This window comes from Eschrichtius robustus, chromosome 7 (assembly GCF_028021215.1).
Source record: "Eschrichtius robustus isolate mEscRob2 chromosome 7, mEscRob2.pri, whole genome shotgun sequence".
Lineage (NCBI taxonomy): Eukaryota > Metazoa > Chordata > Mammalia > Artiodactyla > Eschrichtiidae > Eschrichtius > Eschrichtius robustus.
The window spans coordinates 10,321,544-10,343,014 of NC_090830.1; the positions used below are offsets into that span (position 1 = coordinate 10,321,544).

At 39.9% G+C, this 21,471-nt stretch overlaps 2 protein-coding genes across 3 annotated transcripts in view; one reads left to right on the forward strand and one right to left on the reverse strand.

The window, feature by feature from the left end:
• Positions 1-21,471, forward strand: part of B3GALNT2 (beta-1,3-N-acetylgalactosaminyltransferase 2) — a 52,035-nt gene that overhangs the window by 21,521 nt on the left and 9,043 nt on the right. For both annotated transcript variants that reach the window (XM_068547574.1, XM_068547576.1), the window contains exons 4-7: positions 822-1,015; positions 6,671-6,766; positions 16,257-16,367; positions 18,737-18,815. In XM_068547574.1, the coding sequence (XP_068403675.1) occupies positions 822-1,015; positions 6,671-6,766; positions 16,257-16,367; positions 18,737-18,815 (480 nt within the window). The remainder of the gene's footprint in view (positions 1-821; positions 1,016-6,670; positions 6,767-16,256; positions 16,368-18,736; positions 18,816-21,471) is intronic.
• TBCE (tubulin folding cofactor E) overlaps positions 18,853-21,471 on the reverse strand; it is a 93,325-nt gene continuing 90,706 nt past the window's right edge. Inside the window, exon 17 of the mRNA XM_068547573.1 lies at positions 18,853-19,228. Coding sequence (XP_068403674.1) covers positions 19,160-19,228 — 69 coding nt within the window. The 3' untranslated portion in view covers positions 18,853-19,159. The remainder of the gene's footprint in view (positions 19,229-21,471) is intronic.

The following is a 21,471-nucleotide window of genomic DNA, read 5'->3' on the forward strand; positions in this document are numbered from 1 at the left end:
TTGATTAGACAGCTCTGGGGGGATAGAAAAAGCACTGAATTTGAAGTCAATAAATCTGGGTTTGATTCCTGGCTCTGCCACTTTCTGTGACCTTAATCAGATGCATCTCTGGGCCTCATTTTCTTAATCTGTAAACTGGAGATAATGTCACAACCACATAGAGTAGTTGTAAAGATTAAATATGATGGGAGATGGCACATAGTAGGTGGTCAGAAATGCTTACTGTGTTTGATGTGCTTGTCTTTTTTTTTTTTAAGTCAGGAGAAAGTGATATGCTTATCATCTTTTATCAGTACTGTATAGCGCTGTAAAGAGTTTTTCAGTGTTATTTGAAGTGATTTCAGTTACTTTCATACTGTGATAATTGCCCGACATCACAAAAATTGCTCAACAAGACGTAGGATTTTTGGAATTTGCAGAGCAAGACTAAATTTACTCATTATTTATGACTGCAATTAGTACTGTTTTTATTATCCCCATTTATCCAACCTTTCCTAATAGATGCCTTTAAATTTAATATTCCCCTGTAGCGTTTATACATACAGACGCACACGTGTGTAAAAAAGTTTATTAAAGTAGTTCTTATAATTAAATATTTTACTTAGATGTGGTTGAAAACTTCATTCTTAAATTTCAAAATGAGGTTTTTTTTTTCTGGAAGCAGCCATATTTCTGAAGCACTTGAAAAATTTATTGCCATTTGTGAAAGAATTATATAACATAATTATCTAGATTTTGCTATCAAGCCCACTTCATATTAGTAAAATAAAAGGTTGTTTTCGTTTGATTATGTAAAACTCCTTTTCTCATTACTTCCTTAGTTTTGAATCAGGAAATTGAGGCGTTCAGTCTTTTGGAAGACACTTCATCAGGGCTCTCTGAGGACCGAATTGTCAGCGTGAGCTTCCGAGTTCTCTATCCAATCGTTATTACCAGCCTCGGGGTGTTTTATGATGCCAATGATGTGGGTTTCCAGAGGAACATCACCGTCAAGCTTTATCAAGCAGAACAGGAGGTATGCACTGCTTCGTACGTGCTTTTCCTCACTTTTCTCTTTCAAAATCATCAGCTTTTCCTCATGGCAATGAGTAGGTTGGGAGACTTCCACCTTTCTTCCCTTACTGATTAGACACATTATAGTGTAATGTATTACAGTGCTAGTTTGAGGAGAGAATTCCAATGAATAAATGTGTTATACCTAGGAAAGGAGGAGTTGGACCAGATTAGAAATTTCCAACCTTAAAATCCCCTAAATCCTAAGGAATTTCAAAAGTTAATAACGAATATTTAAAGTTTGGGGCTTATAGATATAAGCAAGTCTTATTGCCTCTTTCTTCCATCCCTAAAAGTCTATCACCATAATACAGGCTAACAGCTGCTTTAAATCTTTTTTGTAATAAGGGTGTAGAGGGAATAAAAGTTTAAAACAGCTAGAGTTACTGTTTCTGATATTTGAGAAAACCTAGTTTGTTCACAGAGTGTATCTGAAGGAGTGCAGCAAGGAATTGTATTTGAAAAGATCTGTCCCTGGGTTTTAAACTGCAGAAATCTTGAAAGAATTATACAATGAGCACCCGTATATCCACCACCTAAATTCTACAATATTTTGCTGTATTTGCTTTATGACATCTATAGTCATTCATTGATCTATCTTTTTTTAAAAATGTATTTTAGATTAACTTACAGGCATCAGTAGCCTTCAACCCTAAACATTTTAGTGTGCATATAATTAACTAGACTTTAATATTTGTTTATGGTTTAAAAAAATTTACAGAGTGTAAGGTGCATTCAGTTTTTTAAACTGTGTAAACCTGTGTAATCCAAACTCCTATTACCCTACCCCATTACCTAGAGGCAACCACTGTTCTATTTTCTTTTTTTTTTTTTTACATGGACTAGTTTTGCCTGTTGTAGGATTTCATGTATAAATAGAATCATACACTAAGCACTCTCCTGGGTAAGGCTTATTTCACCCAGCATAATGGTTTTGAAACTCATCCATGTCATTGTGTGTATCAGTGAATTTTTCCTTTTCCTTCTTTTAATTGCGAAGTTGTATTCCAACAATATATGATGTTTATGTGTTCTGTTGATGGGCATCTGGAATGTTTCCAAGGTTTTTCCTCCTTTATTCTGTTACTGTGATGAATTACATTTATTAACTTTGCAGTGTTAAATCAATTTCCTATTCCTCTTGATCACAACATATTATTCTTTATATATTGCTGGAAATTGTGTTTCTTGTGCGTGGCATGTAGTTGGGTCTTCCTTTTAATCCAGTCTGGGAGTCTCTGCTTTTTACATGGAGGGTTATTCCATTTATATTTAATGCATTTATTAAAGTGGTTGGATTTCAGTTTTTCATTTTGCTATTTGTTTTCTGTTCTACTTTTTTTATTTGTTTCTCTTTTCCTCCGTTTCCTGCCTGCTTTCGGGTTAATAGAGTATTTTTTACAATTCCATTTTAATTTTTCTGTTGTTCTTTTAGCTACAGCTCTTTGTACTATTATTTTGTGGGAGCTTGGTTGACACAAGAATTACAATATATATCCTGAACTTTTCAGTCTTCTTTAAGTTAACGTTGTACCCCTTCATGTAAAATATAAGAACCTTGCCACTATAAATTCCATTTACCATCCCCTGTCTTCTTTGCTCTAGTTGTCATATGCCTTATATCTATATGTGCTATAAATCCCACAACACAGTGTTACAATTTTTGCTTTAAACAGCTAACTGTATTAAAGTAATTTAGAGGAAAAAGCCTTTTATATTTGCCCACTTACTTACCATTTCTGGTGCTCTTCATTCCTCCTGAATGTCTCCTTTAGCCCAAATCAAATCCTTTACCAGTTTTTATAGTGCAGGTTGACTGGTAATTTTGCTTAGAAATATTTTTAATTTGCCTTTATTCTTCCCCTCCTTTATTTTTGTGGGATATTTTCTGGATATTGAAATTCTGGGTTGACTTTTTTTTCTTTTCAATATTTTGAAGATGTCATTCCAGTGTTTTCTGGCCTCCATTTTTTCTGGTGAGAAGTCAACCTTCCTTCATATTGTTCCCATGTATGATGTATGTAATATGGGTTTTGTTTTGTTTTGTTTTTTTCCTGGCTGATTTTAAGATTTTTCTCTTTATATGTATTTGGTTTTAAGCAGTTTGGCTGTGTTGTACCTTGGTGTGGTTTTTCTTTGTTCTGCTCAAGGTTTGTCAAGTTTTTCAATCCATAAATTTATGTCTTTTACCAAATTTGGGAAACTTTCAGCTCTTATTTCTTCAGAAATTTTTTCCCAGCACTATTTCTCTCTACTCATTCTGGGATTCCAGTTACATGTATGTTAGACCTTTTGGTCCCGCAGATCACAAAACTGGTTTTTTTTTTGTTTTTTGTTTTTTTCAGTTTTTTCTCTCTGTTTTTCAAATTTGATAATTTCTGTTAATCAGTATTCAAATTTATTGACTCTTCTGTCATATCAAATCTGTTAAGCCTAGCCAGTGAATTTTTTTTTTAGATATTGTACTCTCTAGTTCTAGAATTTCCATTTAATTCTCTTTTGTAATTTATATTTCTCTAAAATTTACTATTTTTCTAAATTCATTTTGAGCATATTTTCTCTGGGCTTGACCTTACTTGTAATAAGAGTTTTAAAATCCTGTGTCTGCTATTCTAAATTGGAGTCATCTTGGCCTGTCTTCATTGATTATCATTGTTTCTCTTGCACATGGTAACATTTTCCTGTTTTATCTTACATCGAGTAACTTTGGATTATATCCTAGATATTGTGAATAATTCATTATAGGATCTCTGGATCCTATTATATTCTTTGAGGAGTATTGACTTTTTGTTTGTTTCTTTTAGCAGTCAGTTAAATTAGCTGGGCACAGACTCTAAACTCTGTCTTCCTTGTAGTGAGCAGCAGCTGAAATCTCTAGTCTATTCTTTTGGACTTAGATGGGCTGCTTGGATTCTGCTTTGAATATGTACTTCGTGAGTCAGCCACAGATTAGGACAGAATTTACGTGAAGAATTGAGGATTCTCTCTGTGACCCTTTCCTTTCTGGGGTTTTCTTCCTCACTTGTTAGCTGATGTGTTTGTTTCCACCCTGCCTTCTGATTTGCAAACAGAAAGACTGCAGTTTTTATTTCAGAATTTTAGTTGCCCCCTGAGGTATGCCTCAGACAAAGAGCCATTAAAAAAAAAAAAAAGTGGGGGAAGCATACCCAGTGTCTTTCTCATCTCCTTGGTATTGCTTTTTCTCCAGTTTCTGCCTGCTTTGTGTGCATTCCAGTGCCTTCAGCTCTTTCTTTTTTTTTAATGTTTTGTCTATTGTTTATAATTGTTATCTATAGGAGAATTGGTCTGATATCACTGGAAGCAGAACTCTGTTCATTTTTTTTAGGCATCTTTTAAAATGTTTTTGTATTTATTTCTTGGCTGCGTCGGGTCTTAGCTGCGGCACACAGGGTCTTAGTTGCGGCATGCGGGCTCTTTGTTGTGGCATGCTGGTTCCAGAGCCTGTGGGCTCAGTAGTTGCAGTGTGCGGGCTCCAGGGTGTGTGGGCTCTGTAGTTGTGAACAGGCTCTCTACTTGGGGTGCACGGGCTCAGTAGTTGCGGCATGTGGGCTTAGTTGCCCTGTGGCATATGGGATCTTAGTTCCCCGACCAGAGATTGAACCGGCGTCCCCTGCATTGCAAGTTGGATTCTTAACCACTGGACCACAGGGAAGTGCCCCTGTATTATTGTTAATGTTGATTGTTACTAACAGGTACAATGTTAGAGTCACCAATAAACACAAATATCAATGAAGATTACATTTCTTGTTTGCAATTTATCCTATTCCTTTGTCCTCTAAAGAATTTATGTAGGGCTTCCCTGGTGGCGCAGTGGTTGAGAATCTGCCTGCCAATGCAGGGGACACAAGTTCGAGCCCTGGTCTGGGAAGATCCCACATGCCGCGGAGCAGCTAGGCCCGTGAGCCACAACTACTGAGCCTGCGCGTCTGGAGCCTGTGCTCCGCAACAAGAGAGGCCGCGATAGTGAGAGGCCCGTGCACCACGATGAAGAGTGGCCCCCGCTTGCCACAACTAGAGAAAGCCGTCGCACAGAACCCACACAGCCATGAATAAATAAATAAATAAATAAATAAATAAATAAATAAATAAATCTCTCCACCCCATTGAAAAGTAGCAAAGACAAAAAAAAAAAGAATTTATGTAGTTTGTAAATGTGCTTAATGACATAAATATAAATATAAGAGAGGGAACAAATCTTAGTGATGATTCCAGCCATTATGATTCCAGTGAGAAAAGCTTTGTCATGTTACTCAAGTATAGGAGTTCATATATTATTGTGGTTAAAGGTTTCATTGATATCGAAGCTCAAATAGGTAACTGGAATAGCAGTACTCTGAATTCCACTGTCAACCTTATCTAGAAACTAGGATCAATCTTGAATTTTTTTTGATAATTAATTTTCTTAGTATATATAGTCTTTTTTTAAACTATTCATAATGTTTGAGTTGTCACTCAAGTAGTTTGATTCAGATGTACAATATTTTGATCATGTTGATTTAACTTTTAGTTGCCATATTTTTACTCAAGGAGAGGTTAATCTTTGTCTTCAAGGAAGGCCTAATCTCAGGTGGATCATAATGGGTTCACAGGTAGTCACGATGTAAAAAAATATTACCACGGCATTGCCAAGAGCTGATGTTAATGAAAGAACTACGCTAATTCATTAACCCCCTTCATTCTGAACTTCTGCATGGTCTTGGTGGCTTTAACAGAAGCGTCCCCTGTGGCAAATGGGTGTCTAGAATAGGTGTGAGAACAAGGAAGTGTTCTTGCCCAAAACAAGAAGGGCCCAAAGCAAACAATAGACATAATGAGAATCAGTTCTCTTTTATGTTCCCTTTTTTGTTTTTGTTTGTTCTTCTAAAGGTTCTTTTTGAAGGGGGATTCCTGAGTACCTTTGTTCTATGTAGAAATCTGTGACCTTTCAGTTTATTCTTTTTTTTTTTTTTTTAAAGTATTTATTTATTTATTTATTTTTGGCTGTGTTGGGTCTTTTTGTTTCTGTGTGAGGGCTTTCTCTAGTTGCGGCAAGCGGGGGCCACTCCTCATCGCGGTGCGTGGGGCCTCTCACTGTCGCGGCCTCTCTTGTTGCGGAGTACAAGTTCCAGACGCGCAGGCTCAGTAGTTGTGGCTCACGGGCCTAGTTGCTCCGCGGCATGTGGGATCTTCCCAGACCAGGGCTCGAACCCGTGTCCGCTGCATTGGCAGGCAGATTCTCAACCACTGCGCCACCAGGGAAGCCCCAGTTTATTCTTAACCCTTTGGGGCTAAGCCTAATAAGTTGGCTTAATTTAACACCTTATACTTCCCCTAATGCTCCTCATTTTAAGGTGTCTTTTTTTTTTTTAAGGTTATCTGGATTATATTTAGTGTTTTAGAACTTCATGACAACTTTGGTTATCTTCAGTGGCTTTATTTAATAACCATGATTGCACTAGAAAACCCAAATGATGCCTAAACCACAGTAGAACAATGTTAGTGACTGTGGTCGGGGCCACTGAGAATTTAGCTGACCAACATGTAACTTGAAAACTTGCTGCATGTGCCGTGTCTGACATAGGGTATTTCTTCTTGTCTTTTTCCCCCCGATCTGTAGGAGGCCCTCTTCATTGCTCGCTTCAGTCCTCCGAGCTGTGGTGTGCAGGTGAACAAGCTGTGGTACAAGCCTGTGGAGCAGTTCATCTTACCAGAGGTACAGGCTGTAGTAAAGAGACTCTGGTCCCAGTGCAGGCTGCTGTCGGCCTGAGTATGTGCTTCCAGAGGCAGACTCTGCATATTCTCCTGCCAGGACAGCCCTCCAGAGTGGTGGATGAGGCTACCAGCGGGGATGTACTAAGCTGTAGCACTCTGCATTCCTCCCTCCAGAGAGCTGCATCATGCCCCAAAGGTTCCAAACCGCACTTTGAAAAGCGTTGCATGTTACCATGGTTTATTTAGTGGAGTAGAGAACTGCATGAGTGCTCTAGTGACAAAGGATAGTAACAGGTGTGGTTGATAGGAAGACCAGGCACAGGTACCATTTGAGTAAATCAAATAGTTTGCTTATCTAAGGAATAGGGAGGTGGAGGGAAGTGCAGACAGGATAATGGCAAAGAGATCGGTCACATTTCCAAGATAAATAAAACTTCTCCAAGTAGTGGAAGATGTTTGAAAACATAACTCTTAGGTAGAGACCACCCCAGCTGCTAGGTGCCCTCATCAGCCCTGGAGTTAAGCCCAAATGTGGTTGTATTACACTGTGTATTACACAGTTGGACATGAACAGATTGTTCATCCATCAACCTCAGCCTTTCCAGGCTATTGCAGTCTTGTCTGAGTACATTTCTGAACGGCATGCTTTGGAACCACAGTGTAGGGGTCAGTTTCCCGGTCACCTCTGGCAGTCACTTTAGATGAGCTCTAGTTGACAAGTTCCCCTGGCGACATGAACGCTGAATTAAGATGTGGAAGCTGGATGATTGACCAGCCCTGCTGGCTAACCGGGAAACATCTTCCTACCACCAGGCGTGTGGGTTGCTGTTCACACTTATGCAACAGCAAAGTCACACATTTTATAAGGTGCTGTGGATGAGTACAGGTAGTTAAACTTTGCATGTTAATTCTGTGACTGTCAAAGGGAGCTCCTTTATTTCACCTATGGGAACCTCTGTTTAAAAGCTAATTACAGAAAAGCAAAACTAAAACATACTGGAAAAAAATTTCCAGTTTCTCAGTGTTATAAAAAAGACTGTAGTGAACATCCTTACACTCTGTTTTGTGTCCATAACTGGTTATTTTCTTAGGATGAATTGTTGGTTCAAATTTCTACACATTTTTGAGGCAGATAATTTCTTTCTGGAGGACAGTTTAGCAGTTTGTATCAATTTGAATAATCATCAACATTATATGAGAATGCCTACCTATATGACCTTTTAAAATTTCATATATGAACTTTTTTCCTTGTTAAATGAAGTATGTACCATCAAAGGTATCTCTTACTCTTAATTAAAAGTAGTGGCTCAACTAAGTAGTATTGGCCAAGTGTTGGATCTCAGTTTTTGAAGGAAGCTACTCTTTGGTTTGTTTACTCATTGACTCAGAAAATATTTATTGAGAACTTAGTATATGCCAAGCACTGGGGCTATTTGAGACATAGTACACAGATCCCTGCCCTTAAAGCAGCTTATGTCCAAGTGAGGCTAGAAGAGCCAGCACTGATATTCTGCTTAACTTGCTGTGTCCCAGGCACAGCTGTAAGCAGATTTCCTGCACTGATTGGTCTGCTTCTTTAGGATTGAAGCAAGGCATCAATGAGAGTCCCGCCTTTCTACTGAGAACCAGCATGGGCGGAACGTCACTCAGACTTTGTGACTCCCAGGGGCGAGGAGTGGGGTTCTGAGGGGACCAGGAACACTAGCATTGTGTTAGGTGCTCTCCAGAGAGGTCTGGAGCCTGCTGGAGGATTGATTTTCACAGATGGCTCACGCGGGTTGGCACGAATAGGAAGGGAAAGGCTGCCGCGCCTGGAAGGCAGCGTGGGGCGGCACGTTCGGGGACAGGTGCCTGAGCAGCCGCCTGTGGGTGAGTTGAGTCCCTGCGCTGCCTCTCGGTGGCTCTGTGACCTGGAGCAAGCGCCTTCGCCTCACTGCGTCTCTTCCCTCCTTTGTAAGAGGCACGCAGTTCAGAGGGTTACGCTAGGGCATAAATGATTTCCCAGATGGAGAGCGTTTAGAACATGCAGCCCCACGGTGAGCGTTCGGTGAATCAGTGTGTGCTGGCCTCTTCACTGCTGGTCCTCCTCTGGACTTGTGGTTCCTGTTCTTCAAAAGCGGTGTCTCTCCCCCGGGCCGTTTGGCCCCAGGGCACACTTAGCAGTGTCTGGAGACAACCCGGTGTGGGGCAGCGCCGCATCTTGTGGGCAGAGGCCAGGGATGTCCGAACATCCCACATCGTATAGGACACGTCCCCACAGCAGAGTTATCTGGCCCCAGATGTCAGCGGTGCGCAGGTAGAGAAACTCTAAGAGGAGGGAGTCACAGCGTGGGGCAAGGAGAAAGAAGATAGGCTGTAATATTAACTTCAGGCTCATCACAGTCTTATGGGGCCTGCTCCATTGTCTTGGTCAGCCTCGTAGAAAGAATTACAGTTTTTGATGAGTCCACAAAAAACCATTACTTTCCCTTAGAATGTCCTTGTCCTTAGGAAATACATGCTGAAGACAAGGTGAAATGTATTTTTCAAGTGATTCAACAACAAAGAACAACAGAAAAGTATGTGTGTCTAGAGACAGAGATAAAGCACATGTGGCCAGGGACTTCCCTGGCGGCCCAGTGGTTAAGGCGCCACGCTGCCACTGCAGGGGGTGCAGGTTTGATCCCTGGTCGGGGAACTAAGACCCCGCCTGCTGTGCGGCATGGCCAAAAAGTTAAAAAAAAAAAAAAAAAAAAAAAAAAAAAAAGGCACATGTGGCCAAATGTTAACAGTTGGTGAGTCTAGGGGATTTGGGTAGTAATTTCAACTTCTGTAGGTTTGAAGCTTTTCAGAATAAAAATTAGGTTGGGGCAAGGAGCTGCCTTCCTTGCCAGTGTTCAGGATGGTATATATGGCAGTAGGTACTCAGGATGGGAAGGACTCAGCCAAGTCAGGTAGTGGCCGTTTTAGTTATTAAGACTTTTACTGGCTAAAGCCTTGTGATCTTTATTTCCCTTGACGCTTTCAGCTAAACTGGCTTTTGGTTTTTCATTACATCTGAATAACCTTTTTCCTTTTATAAACACACAGTTATTTAATAGTGTCTGCATCTGGGGGAGTAGGATTATGGATGATTTTTATTTTCTTCTTTCTGTGTATCTATTTTCTAAATGTTCTGAAATAAATATATATTAGCTTTTATTAAAAGAAAAAATAAACTTTTAAAGATAACATATTCTTTCCTTTTACACAAAATCCTATTTTTGTTGAAAACCTGTTTAATTTTATATAGATACTCATTTTTGCTGCCTCAAGCCTAATTGGGCTTATTTGCACAGAAAAAATGATAGTGATGAATGGGTTTGCCTGCCTATCATCAGCAGAGAATGGCCGAAGAAAAACAGATCGTGGATCCCAGCTGCGGGGGAGAAGTGGTTGATTTGTTCATCATCTTATTCCTTCCACACTTCACAGTCGGCTAGAGTAACGTCAGCAGTATGGCTTGTCAGCTAAGCAGGGCTCTTGCACTGTTTTCGTCGTGTGACTCACTAAAGCATAAATCTCACTGGGGGTCACAAATTTAAATGGAGACTGCTGTGTGTTTCTTTTAAAATATTCATTTCTCTAATTTCGTATTTCTCTTAGTGCACCTGAAACCTGAAACTAATTTCAATAAAAAGACTATTTTCATTCAACCCGAGTCACTAGAGACAGTATTGGTAGCATCATGGGTATTTATACACTTATTTTTTATGAAAGTTGAAATTCTTTAGAGGTAGTCATTTCTCCAATCCACAAGAAATCGTTAACAGTTACAGGCACGAAAGTACTGTGTATGTGTAAGCTACTCTGGTGGTTTGGATGACGAGTTAGAAATAGGACACAGGAGAATGGACAGCATGGGTCGCACATATAGCTCACTTACGTTATGGGTGAGAGGACTTCTGAGAGCTCATTTTTCCAACCTATACCGTGCTGTTCTTTCCTGCCTTTTAATTTGGTTTTATGATTTTAGCAGGGACTTGCCATAAACAAGCTGTTTCGCATCTGCAGAGATTCCTAGCTTTGTGATTACTTTGTATGAGAGTAGAAAGTAGGCATGTGAGAGAAGTGGGGAATAGAAATTTAACTGTGACATGGAGCAGGTACGGGGGAGGTGGAGAAGGTAGAGCTCCTCCCTCCTCTCATAGCAAAACAGCTGGTTATCAGTTGAGTGAATAAAAAAGCAGGATCACTTTTTGGGCCAATGAGTTTTTCTGGTAATTACTCAGTTTAGTCAACATTGTTGATGTTATATCACAACCCAGTCAAACAAAATGGAGTTGGGTGCCGGGCAGAGTCAGGTGCCAAGTGTCAGTTGAATGCACTGGACAGAGAATTACTTGATTTGTCATCATATTTGCCAGATTTGTAGTTTCAAAGTGAAGTTTTTTTGAGGTCACTATAGCTTTTACTTTGGTATGGTTCATTTGAAAGTATAATTGCAAAGATTCCCAGTGACCTAACTGCCACCTCCAGGGAACACTTACCTGGAGTCCTTACCCTAGTTGACTGCAGTTTTCTCTTAGCTTATATGATATGCATTCTTCTGGTTCAGCTTAATCTGGCTCAGTCCTTCTTCCCAGTACATAACTTCATTATCTCCTCTTCCGTTTTCCCCTTAAACGTTAATCATTAGGATCTGAAACCCAAACTTCTGTTTATTTTACTCATTCTACCTAGACAGTTTCATCTATTACCACCTGTTTACTGCAGCCCAGATTTCTTATGAACTCCATACACACTTCAGCCACCTACTGAACTCCTCCACTTGGAATGTCCCCTGGGCGTTCTATGGTGATAGCATCTCCAGCCCACCCCTTCTCATCTCCTCCTGTATTTTCAGTGTTGGGTCATAGTATCTCCTTTTTCTCAGGCACCCAAACCAGAATCGTGGGCTTTAATCCTCAATTCTCATATCCAAGCACTCACTAAGTCCTATCAATTCTTTCTCCTAAACTTATTTGGTATCAGTCCTTCCAAACTTTATCACTATTAAAGTTTTGGAAGAAAGTAAAGTATCCCAAGGGGAAGAGGTCGTTGTTGCCAGGAGAAAGACACATGATTAACCCAAAGCAGCCTCACACAGTCAAGGGTCTAGGAATTAGCTTTCGGGTCCTAATGCTGACCTTGCGGAGTGTATAAACCAGAATGTCTATTGATTCATGTTCGATGGGTGTTAGCTCATTAGAGTGGTTTGAATTCTTGCGGCCAATAGCTAGGAACCTCCTTCCTGATATTTCAAGGCACCTAAAAAACAATCTGAACTGTACTTGGTTTGGGCATTGAATTTGATTACAGCAGTGGGAGGTGGGTGTTTTTGAGAGCTGTCTCATTCAGGTAGGATGTGACCAGAGTGCTAAAGCATATACCTTCCAATTATTCTATCTCCGCTTAGACATTGCTACTTGTTGCCAAAATTCTCTCTTAGACCAGCTTTCCTATAGTGTTTTAAGGGATTGGTTTTACTAATTAAGCTTCAACCTTAGAGCTCTTCCCAGTTACTGGAAACATTGTTTCTTTTACTATAAGAATTTAATTAGTTCAACTCAGAGGGCAGTCTCTTTAAATTTATTTATTTATTTAATTGAGATATAATTGACATACAACATTATATTAGCTTCAGGTATACAATAAAATGATTCAATATATGTATTTGTTGCAAAATGATCAACACAAGTCTAGTTAATATCCATCACCAGACATAGTTACAAATCTTTCTTTTGATGAGAACTTTTAAGATCTACTCTCTTAGGGGCTTCCCTGATGGCACAAGGGTTAAGAATCTGCCTGCCAGTGCAGGGGACACGGGTTCGAGCCCTGGTCCGGGAAGATCCCACGTGCCGCGGAGCAGCTGAGCCCGCAAGCCACAACTACTGATCCCATGTGCCACAAGTACTGAAGCCCATGTGCCACAACTACTGAAGCCCGCTCCGCAACAAGAGAAGCCACCGCAATGAGAAGCCCATGCACCGCAAAGAACAGTAGCCCCTGCTCGCCACAACTAGAGAAAGCCCGCGTGCAGCAATGAAGACCCAATGCAGCCAAAAATAAAAATATAAATAAATTTATTAAAAAAGAAAAATCTACTCTGTTAACAACTTTCAAATATACAATACAGTATTATTAACTGCAGTCACCAGGCTGTACATTACATCCCCAAGACTTATTTTTTTGTAAGTGGAAGTTTGCACCTTTCAATCACCTTCACTCGTTTTAGCCACCTCCCACCACCCACTTCTAGCAACCACCCATCTGTTCTCTGTATCTATGAATTCAGTTCTTTTTGTTTATTTTAGATAAGTGAGATCCTTATGGTATTTGTCTTTTTCTGTCTGACTTATTTCACTTAGTGTAATGCCCTTGGGGTTCATTCGTGTTGTCACAAATGGCAAGATTTCATTCTTTTTAATGGCTAGTAATATTCCATTGTATATAGATACCATATTTTCTTCATTCATTCATTGACGGACGCTTAGGTTGCTTACATGTCTTGGCTATTGTAAATAATGCTGCAGGGAGCATGGAGGTGCATGTATCTTTTCAAGTTAGTGTTTTCATTTCCTTTGGATGAGTACCCAGAAGTGGAATTGCTGTATCATATGCTAGTTCTATTTTTAATTTTTTGAGGAACCTCCAAACTTTTTCCTATAGTGGCTGCCTCAGTTTACATTCTCATCAGCAGTGCACAAGGGTTCTCTTTTCTACACATCCTCGCCAACACTTGTTATTTCTTGTCTTTTCAGTGCTAGCTGTTCTAACATATATGAGGCAATATCTCATTGTGGTTTTGATTTGCATTTCCCTTATGATTAGTGATGTTGAGCATCTTTTCATGTACCTGTTCACCACCTGTATGTCTTCTTTAGGAAAATGTCTATTCAGATACTCTGCCCATTTTTTAAAACCAGCTTCTTTGGCTTTTTGCTGTTAAGTTGTTTGAGTTCTTTATATATTTTGGATATTAACTCTTTATCAGATACCTGATTTTGCAAATATTTTCTCTTTTAGTAGGTTGCCTTTTCATTTTGTTGATAGTTTCCCTTGTTTGCTGTAGTCCTACTTGTTTAGTTTAGCTTTTGTTGCCTTTGCTTTTGGTATCAAATCCAAAATATCATACCCCGAGACGGATGTCAAGTAGCTTACCACCTATGTTTTCTTACAGGAGTTTCCTGGTGTCAGGTCTTATGTTCAAGTTTTTTAACACATTTGAGTTGATTTTTGTGTATGGCATAAGTTAATGGTCCAGTTTCGTTCATGTTAAGCACGTGGCTGTCCAGTTTTCCCAACACCATTTGTGGAAGAGACTGTCCTTTCCCTGTTGTATATTCTTGGCCCCTTTGTTGTGAATTAATTGACCACATATGCATGGGTTTGTTTCGGGGCTTCTGTTCCATTGATCTATGTGTGTGTTTTTTTGCCAACGCCATATTGTTTTGATTACTATAGCTTTGTAATATAGTTTGAAATCAGAAAGCATTATGCTTCCCACTTTGTTCTTCTCTCTCTAGATTGCTTTGGCTATTTGGGATCTTTAATGATTCCATACAAATTTTAGGATTGTTTGTTCTATTTCTATGAGAAATGCCATTGGTATTTTGATAGGGATTGCACTGAATCTGTAGATTGCTTTGTGTAATATGGACATTTTAACAAGTTTTAATTCTTCCAATCCATGATCATGGAATGTTTCCATTTATTTGTGAATGGATAAAGAAGATGTGGCACATATATATAATGGAATATTACTCAGCCATAAAAAGAAACGAAATTGAGTTATTTGTAGTGAGGTGGATGGACCTAGAATCTGTCATACAGAGTGAAGTAAGTCAGAAAGAGAAAAACAAATACTGTATGCTAACATATATATATGGAATCTAAAAAAAAAAAAAAAAAAAAGGTTCTGAAGGACCTAGGGGCAGGACAGGAATAAAAGATTCAGACATAGAGAATGGACTTGAGGACACAGGGAGGGGGAAGGGTAAGCTGGGACGAAGTGAGAGAGTGGCATGGACTTATATATACTACCAAATGTAAAATAGATAGCTAGTGGGAAGCAGCCGCATAGCACAGGGAGATCAGCTCGGTGCTTTGTGTCCACCTAGAGGGTGGGATAGGGAGGGTGGGAGGGAGACGCAAGAGGGAGGGGATATGGGGATATAAGTATATGTATAGCTGATTCACTTTGTTATACAGCAGAAACTAACACACCATTGTAAAGCAGTTATACTCCAATAAAGATGTTAAAAATAAATTAAATTAAAAAAAACAATTCTGAAAGAACATTCTTAGTATATAAAATATACAGTATTAAGATAATTTATTAAAAGCTTACACAGATTAATAAGAAAAATATAAAACTCAGTAGCTAAATGGCAAAGAAGCATGACAAGGCAATTCCCAGAAGAGACTATAATTCACAAACATCATTAGAAATCAAAAGAAACACCAATTAAATGAGGAACCGTTTCTTTAAATCTACTAAATTAGCTTAACTTCTTTACTAATATCCCATACTGGGAAGAGGACAATGCAACTGGCATTCTCATAAACTGCTAATGACCCTACAGGTAGAATTTTTTGTTTTGTTTTTTTTTTAAATTAATTTATTTATTTTTGGCTGCACTGGGTCTTTGTTGCTGCACGCGGGCTTTCTCTAGTTGCGGCGAGCAGGGGCTACTCTTCGTTGTGGTGCGTGGGCTTCTCATTGCGGTGGCTTCTCTTGTCGCGGAGCACGGGCTCTAGGCACACGGGCTTCAGTAGTTGTGGCACGTGGGCTCAGTAGTTGTGGCTCGTGGGCTTTAGAGCGCGGGCTCAGTAGTTGTGGCGCACGGGCTTAGTTGCTCTGCGGCATGTGGGATCTTCCCGGACCAGGGCTCGAACCCGTGTCCCCTGCATTGGCAGGCGGATTCTTAACCACTGTGCCACCAAGGAAGCCCTAGAATTTGTTTTTGAAAAGCAGTTTGGCAGTGTGTACCAAAATCCATATAAAGTATCTCTATTCCTGTCCCAGTAATTTCACCTCTGGGAATTTATTTTAAATAAAAAACAAAGTATTGGGGAAAAATAAACATTTACACCAAAACACGCCTCACATTATTTTAGTAGCTATTTGGTAGTATCCAGATGTCCAACGGTAGGGAGATGTCTGAGTGAATCAGGATGCATTCACTCAGCAGTATTGCTACAAGTACTTGAAAAAGAGCAGTTGTAACAGCGGCAGTCGCATAAGGAAATGCCTTTGATGCAATGGGAAATGACAGCAGCGTGTAAAACTGTCTATAAGGTCTTTGTAACTGTTGTTTTAGATGTGCTCTAAGATATACACGAAAATGTTAGCATTGGTGTCTTAGTGGGCAGTAAAAGTTTTAACCAATGTGCCTTAGAAAAAATAAACTCTTCTCTAGAAACTTACTTAAAACCTAAATGACAGCAATAAAGAAACCGACTCACTGTTCATCTTTCCACAAAAGAGCTTTGAAGGTACAGTCGTGTGGGAGAGCCAAGACCTCCAAGGCCTTGTGTCAAGAAATCTCCACAAAGTGACAGTCAATGATGGGGGAGGAGTTCTCAGAGTCATCACAGTAAGTCATTCGTTTTTTAAAGGTTGTTTAGCACACCTTAGCATTTTTTAATATGTAAAAGTGTTTTTAAGTTTACTTTTACATTAACTCATATGGAACAATGAATCTTGTGTATTTTAGAACATATACACTAGAAAATGCTGAGTCACCATAGTAAAGATGAAAAAAATGTTCTCTGATTTTGTAACTTCAACCTTAGTAAATATATAGTTTTGCCTTAAGTCTAGTGCATTTTAGAAAGTGCAATGTTTTATTTCTTTATAGTTTTTAAGTTAATGTTCTTTTAAGTTCACTTACTCTATAGTATTCAGAATAGTCACTATCTCACCTTGATAGTATGATGTCAGTTACAATACTATAGATAAAAGTATTAGAAAGTAAGGTTGAGTATTCACTTTCATTTATGTTGTTGGGATTTGTGACTTCTATTTTTCATTTACCAAATTTTCTTAAAATTTGAAACAGTTTGACAATAAATTTCTCAAAGTAAGTGTAGGATGAAAAAGAAGGTGTAGGCAAACTTAAAATGGTGAACTTTAAGTAAATAAGTGGTATATGTGCTGATGTCAGAATTGTTCTCCTTGATGCTCTGATCTAATGATTAGGAAAGCACTTGGCATTTAAGGTCACAAGCTTAGTACATTCCATTAAATATTAACCTTATTCACGTAAATTAATCCCTGAATTTGAAATGAAAATCATGTGGTTTGTTATTACACGTTCAGAAACCATTTACTGCACACTTGTGAGCCAGGCACAGTCATGGGCAAAATAGGCCCATTACTGGCCCACAGTGGAATTTATAGTCCAGTGAGGGGAAAAGACACTAGACAGATAGACCCACAAATTCATGTGTAATTACAACCTTAGCCTTGTAGGCCATGTATCAGATTTCATCCTTGATTCTGAAAAGTCCTTTATTTAAGATACAGTGTTTTATGGATTTATAGTTATTTTTCTTTCCTTATTTTCAAAGCAAGTGCCTTTAATATCTTGCCTCCTTTTCTGTGTATGAAACTTAAAAATATCCAAAACATGCCAGAATTCTGTACTGCTCAGTTGGTTGCACAAAAGGAAATCAGTTTACTTCTGAATTGAGGGCTAGATTTAAATGTAAAGACTCAAGTGATCTGCTCTGGGGGTGAATATGGTTGTGGAGGGCATTGATGGCTTAAACACTCAGCTAACCTAAAAAAAAGTCAGATAACTTAGTAGCCTATTCTAAGAAACCCGTGTAGAGCTGGAAGTTTTCCTAAGTCTTGCTGCCTTGCCAGCAAGTAATCATGTCACAAAAATTTTAAAGACAAAATAAAAGCCAAGCTGTGACCTTTTAGACAGAAGTTAATAAACATAAAGTACTGTTAAGTACTAAACAAGCCAAAACAGTATAGATTGTACAATTTAAAAAAAAGAGTGTGCAATCTTTTGTAGACGTACAAGGTTGGAATCTGTAGCGCTCACCTTTAGAGATTTCCTCCACATTCAGCTACAAACCATATTCTGAATTGAATGGCGATTTTCCCACCATCACTGCAGGACACTGTCTCTCTACTGGCTTTATTAAAACATTGCTTTGTACAGGGACAGCTCTGCTAGAAGGATCTGTTCAAAGAGGACTAGCCAGGCAGTAAGCCCTCTTGACCACTCGTCAAGAAGAAACGCTGTAAACATGCTGAGGCATGGCTGTGACATTCCCATCCAGCCCGCAGCAGCTGGATGGCTGGTAGGGTGTTAAGTTGGGGTGGAACACACAGAGGTGAGGCCCTCACTTTGAGTAAGGGCCTGGGGTAACCTGTGAGGTAGAAGAGGTAAATCTCGTAATAACCAAAGAGGCTCCACACCTTAGCGGCAGAGGGGACTGTCGTTGGCTGTTGGTGCAGTGGGCACCTTCAGCAACATCAGTCGTCAGTACGGCTCGGGCTGAACTGTTTGCTTAGAGGGCTTGTCTCTGCGTGGCAGCTGTCACTTTGAAACGTGCTCGGGTGTATTTGCACTCACGGGCATTTTCAATTTCCACGAAATCAGACGTGGTTATAATTTTTTTTAAGTGGTGGAGTTCGGATGTAAAATAAAATTGGTCTTGGTAATAGTGTTGGTAGCAAGTTCAAGAATACGTGATTCTATGTAGGCTGGAATTCTGAACACTAATCCGTAGATTACTGTGTGTACCTGATCTTGGACATTGGAATTAGACGACAAAACTAGAATGCTGATGTCATCCTGATAGCGTTAAGTCTAGTGCACCAGCATCTTAGATGGATTTATGTGCTGTGGCGTCACATTATGAATTGTGCCAAATCAGTTTTCAAATATAAGAAATGTATTCTTAGTAATAAAACACCAAGCACTTCTATTCTGGTTTCTTTCAGGCTGGGGAGGGTGCCTTGCCTCATGAATTCATGGAAGGTGTGGAGGGAGTTGCAGGTGGCTTTCTTTATACTATTCAGGGTAAGTCAACTGGTTAAAAGTTGAAAAACATACTGAATCTCGCCTACCTCATCTTCATACTTTTGACATCAAAGGTAATTTTTTTTTTTTTTGTCATTAAAGATAGTAGCTCTATTGCTACATAATTCACATACCATATACTTTACCCTTTTAAAGTATTTGATTCAATGGCTTTCAGTATATTCAGAGTTCTGCAACCCTCTCCACCACCCCAAAAAGAAGTGGCTGTGTTTGTCTTCTTGAGTGATGCTCCTGAAAATATCCACATCAGTGAATTCCTGTATCAGTGATCTCTAAGCAAAGCTATTGTTGATGCGGTTGCTCTTGGTCACTTGTCCTGATCATCACTTACGGAGCAAAGGTGCCCAGTAGTGCATCATCTGGCTTCTCAAAGCTCTGCAGATCATGGATTCCTATAAAAGAATTAGGACACAGCTTCACTGAAGGCACACAGTGACTTGGGGAGAGCAGAGGCCGTATTCTGAGAGGCAGGTCTTCAGGGGTCTCCCTTAATAGTGCAGGGTTGAGGATGGGGCAGACCCCTCTGTTTGAGGCCACTACAGGTAGTTTGAAGATGTGAATGGGCTGTGGCTTTTTTCAATTTCTAGCATCTTCATTTATACAGTGTTTCCTCATACAAGCATTTCTATTCTTACCTCACCCCTAAGGGTAGGCTGGAATAGGTACATAGGTTTTACCCACAAACCTGCCATTAAAAATAGAGATTTAAAATTTACGGATCCTTAATTTTAGTCGAGATTTTTCATAAAACTGTGAGACCACTCTGCTAGGGAAGGTATGGACTTAGCTCACAGAGGCTAATGGCTCAGCCCTGGGGAGGACTCAGATCGGGAGGTCAGGCCAGTTTCGTAAAACAGCTCACACCGGGGGGCCGGGTACAGGTGTTACACACCATCTGACTTCATGTCTAGCGACTTCCTTTCTTTTGCCAGTTAATTCATGTATGTACCATCAAGAGTCTTTAAAAACTTGAGGGGCCCTTGAGACTTCTGGCACTAAACTGTTCTACAGGGAGCAACTACTGTACCCTAAACAACTGTTTGTCTTTAAGTTTTCTCTCACTGAGGCTAAAGGATTAAGGTTTGGGTGAGGAAAATTCCTTTCAAACAAGAGAGAAATAACTCAAGTGTTAGGCTAAAGAAATTAAAATGAATAGATTTTTCTTCTTATGTACTGGATATATCTGAAAATCTGACTATAATTTTTTAAAATCTGAGGATCTACGTGCTGTTCAGAAGAATCACATGGTACACAAATTTTGTTGGGCATTAGCATCTCTGGCTGGGCCCTACCTCAAGCCTACAGAGTTAAAAATCTTCAGGATTGGAGCTCAGATACCTGTATTTTAATAAGCTACCTAGATGGGTTTGATGCCTCCAAAGTTTGAGAGGCCGTAAACCACATGATTCTTGTAAATGGCACCTAGACAGATGATCAGATTTAAAACACACACAGAGGGACTTCCCTGGTGGTGCAGTGGTTAAGAATCCGCCTGCCAGTGCAGGGGACACGGGTTCGAGCCCTGGTCTGGGAAGATCCCACATGCCGCAGAGCAACTAAGCCCGTGCGCCACAACTACTGAGCCTGCGCTCTAGAGCCCGTGAGCCACAACTTCTGAGCCCACGTGCCACAGGTATTGAAGCCCACGCACCTAGAGCCCGTGCTCCGCAACAAGAGGAGCCACCGCAATGAGAAGCCCGCGCACTGCAATGAAGAGTAGCCCCTGCTCGCCACAACTAGAGAAAGCCCGCGCAGCAATGGAAGACCCGACACAGCCAAAAAAAAACCCAACACACACACAGATATATTACTTTATTACTTTATACTCGTATTTTTCAGATATATGCAGAGTAAACCAACATGTACAATTTGTTAATGAAAAAGCCTGTATTTCTGCTCTTATCTTGTTATCATCCATTCCTATTGCTGCAATTTTATAACACTTTCACTTTCGTTCAAGTGTTAAATTGTGTATATTTATCCTTAAGAGTTGAAAGGGACCCGAGGTCATTTAGGCCTGTTTTTTTCAAAGGGTTGTTTGTGGTCCACCTGCATCAGTTACAGGAAGTCACAGGTTAGAAATACAGATTCCTGGGCTCTACCCCAGACCCGCTGGATCTTTAGGCTTGGGGCCTAGGAATCTGTATTTCAGTAGGCATTCCTGAGAACCACAGACTTAGTCCAACTCCTCCTTTTACAGATGAGAATGCTGAGGCCCAGAAAGGCGTGATTTGTCCAGTGCCTCACCAACAGGGGCAGAGGTAGAAATCAGACACAGGGGCTCGGCCCTCACACCCAGTCTTGCTCTTCAGTCACGGAGAGCGGAGGGCTGGGTTACATCTCAGTTTCTCTCCCCCACCCTTCAGCCACTCACTCATTTAGTTTTCAGGAATTTTCTAATTTGAGACAGCTGAGAAAATCCTGCGCTAGTGATAGGATTGCTGCCATATTTGAGGACAGTCCCTGCACAGATGTGACAAATGATCCATGAGCTTGTGAGGTGGTAATTAAAATGTCTTCTAAGCACATTGGTCATAAGTTTTATTATATCATAAATAAACCAAAAATAGAGAGTGCTATAAGAAACACCCATGTACTTGTTGCTCAGAATTAACAGATGTTTGCATTTTGTCAT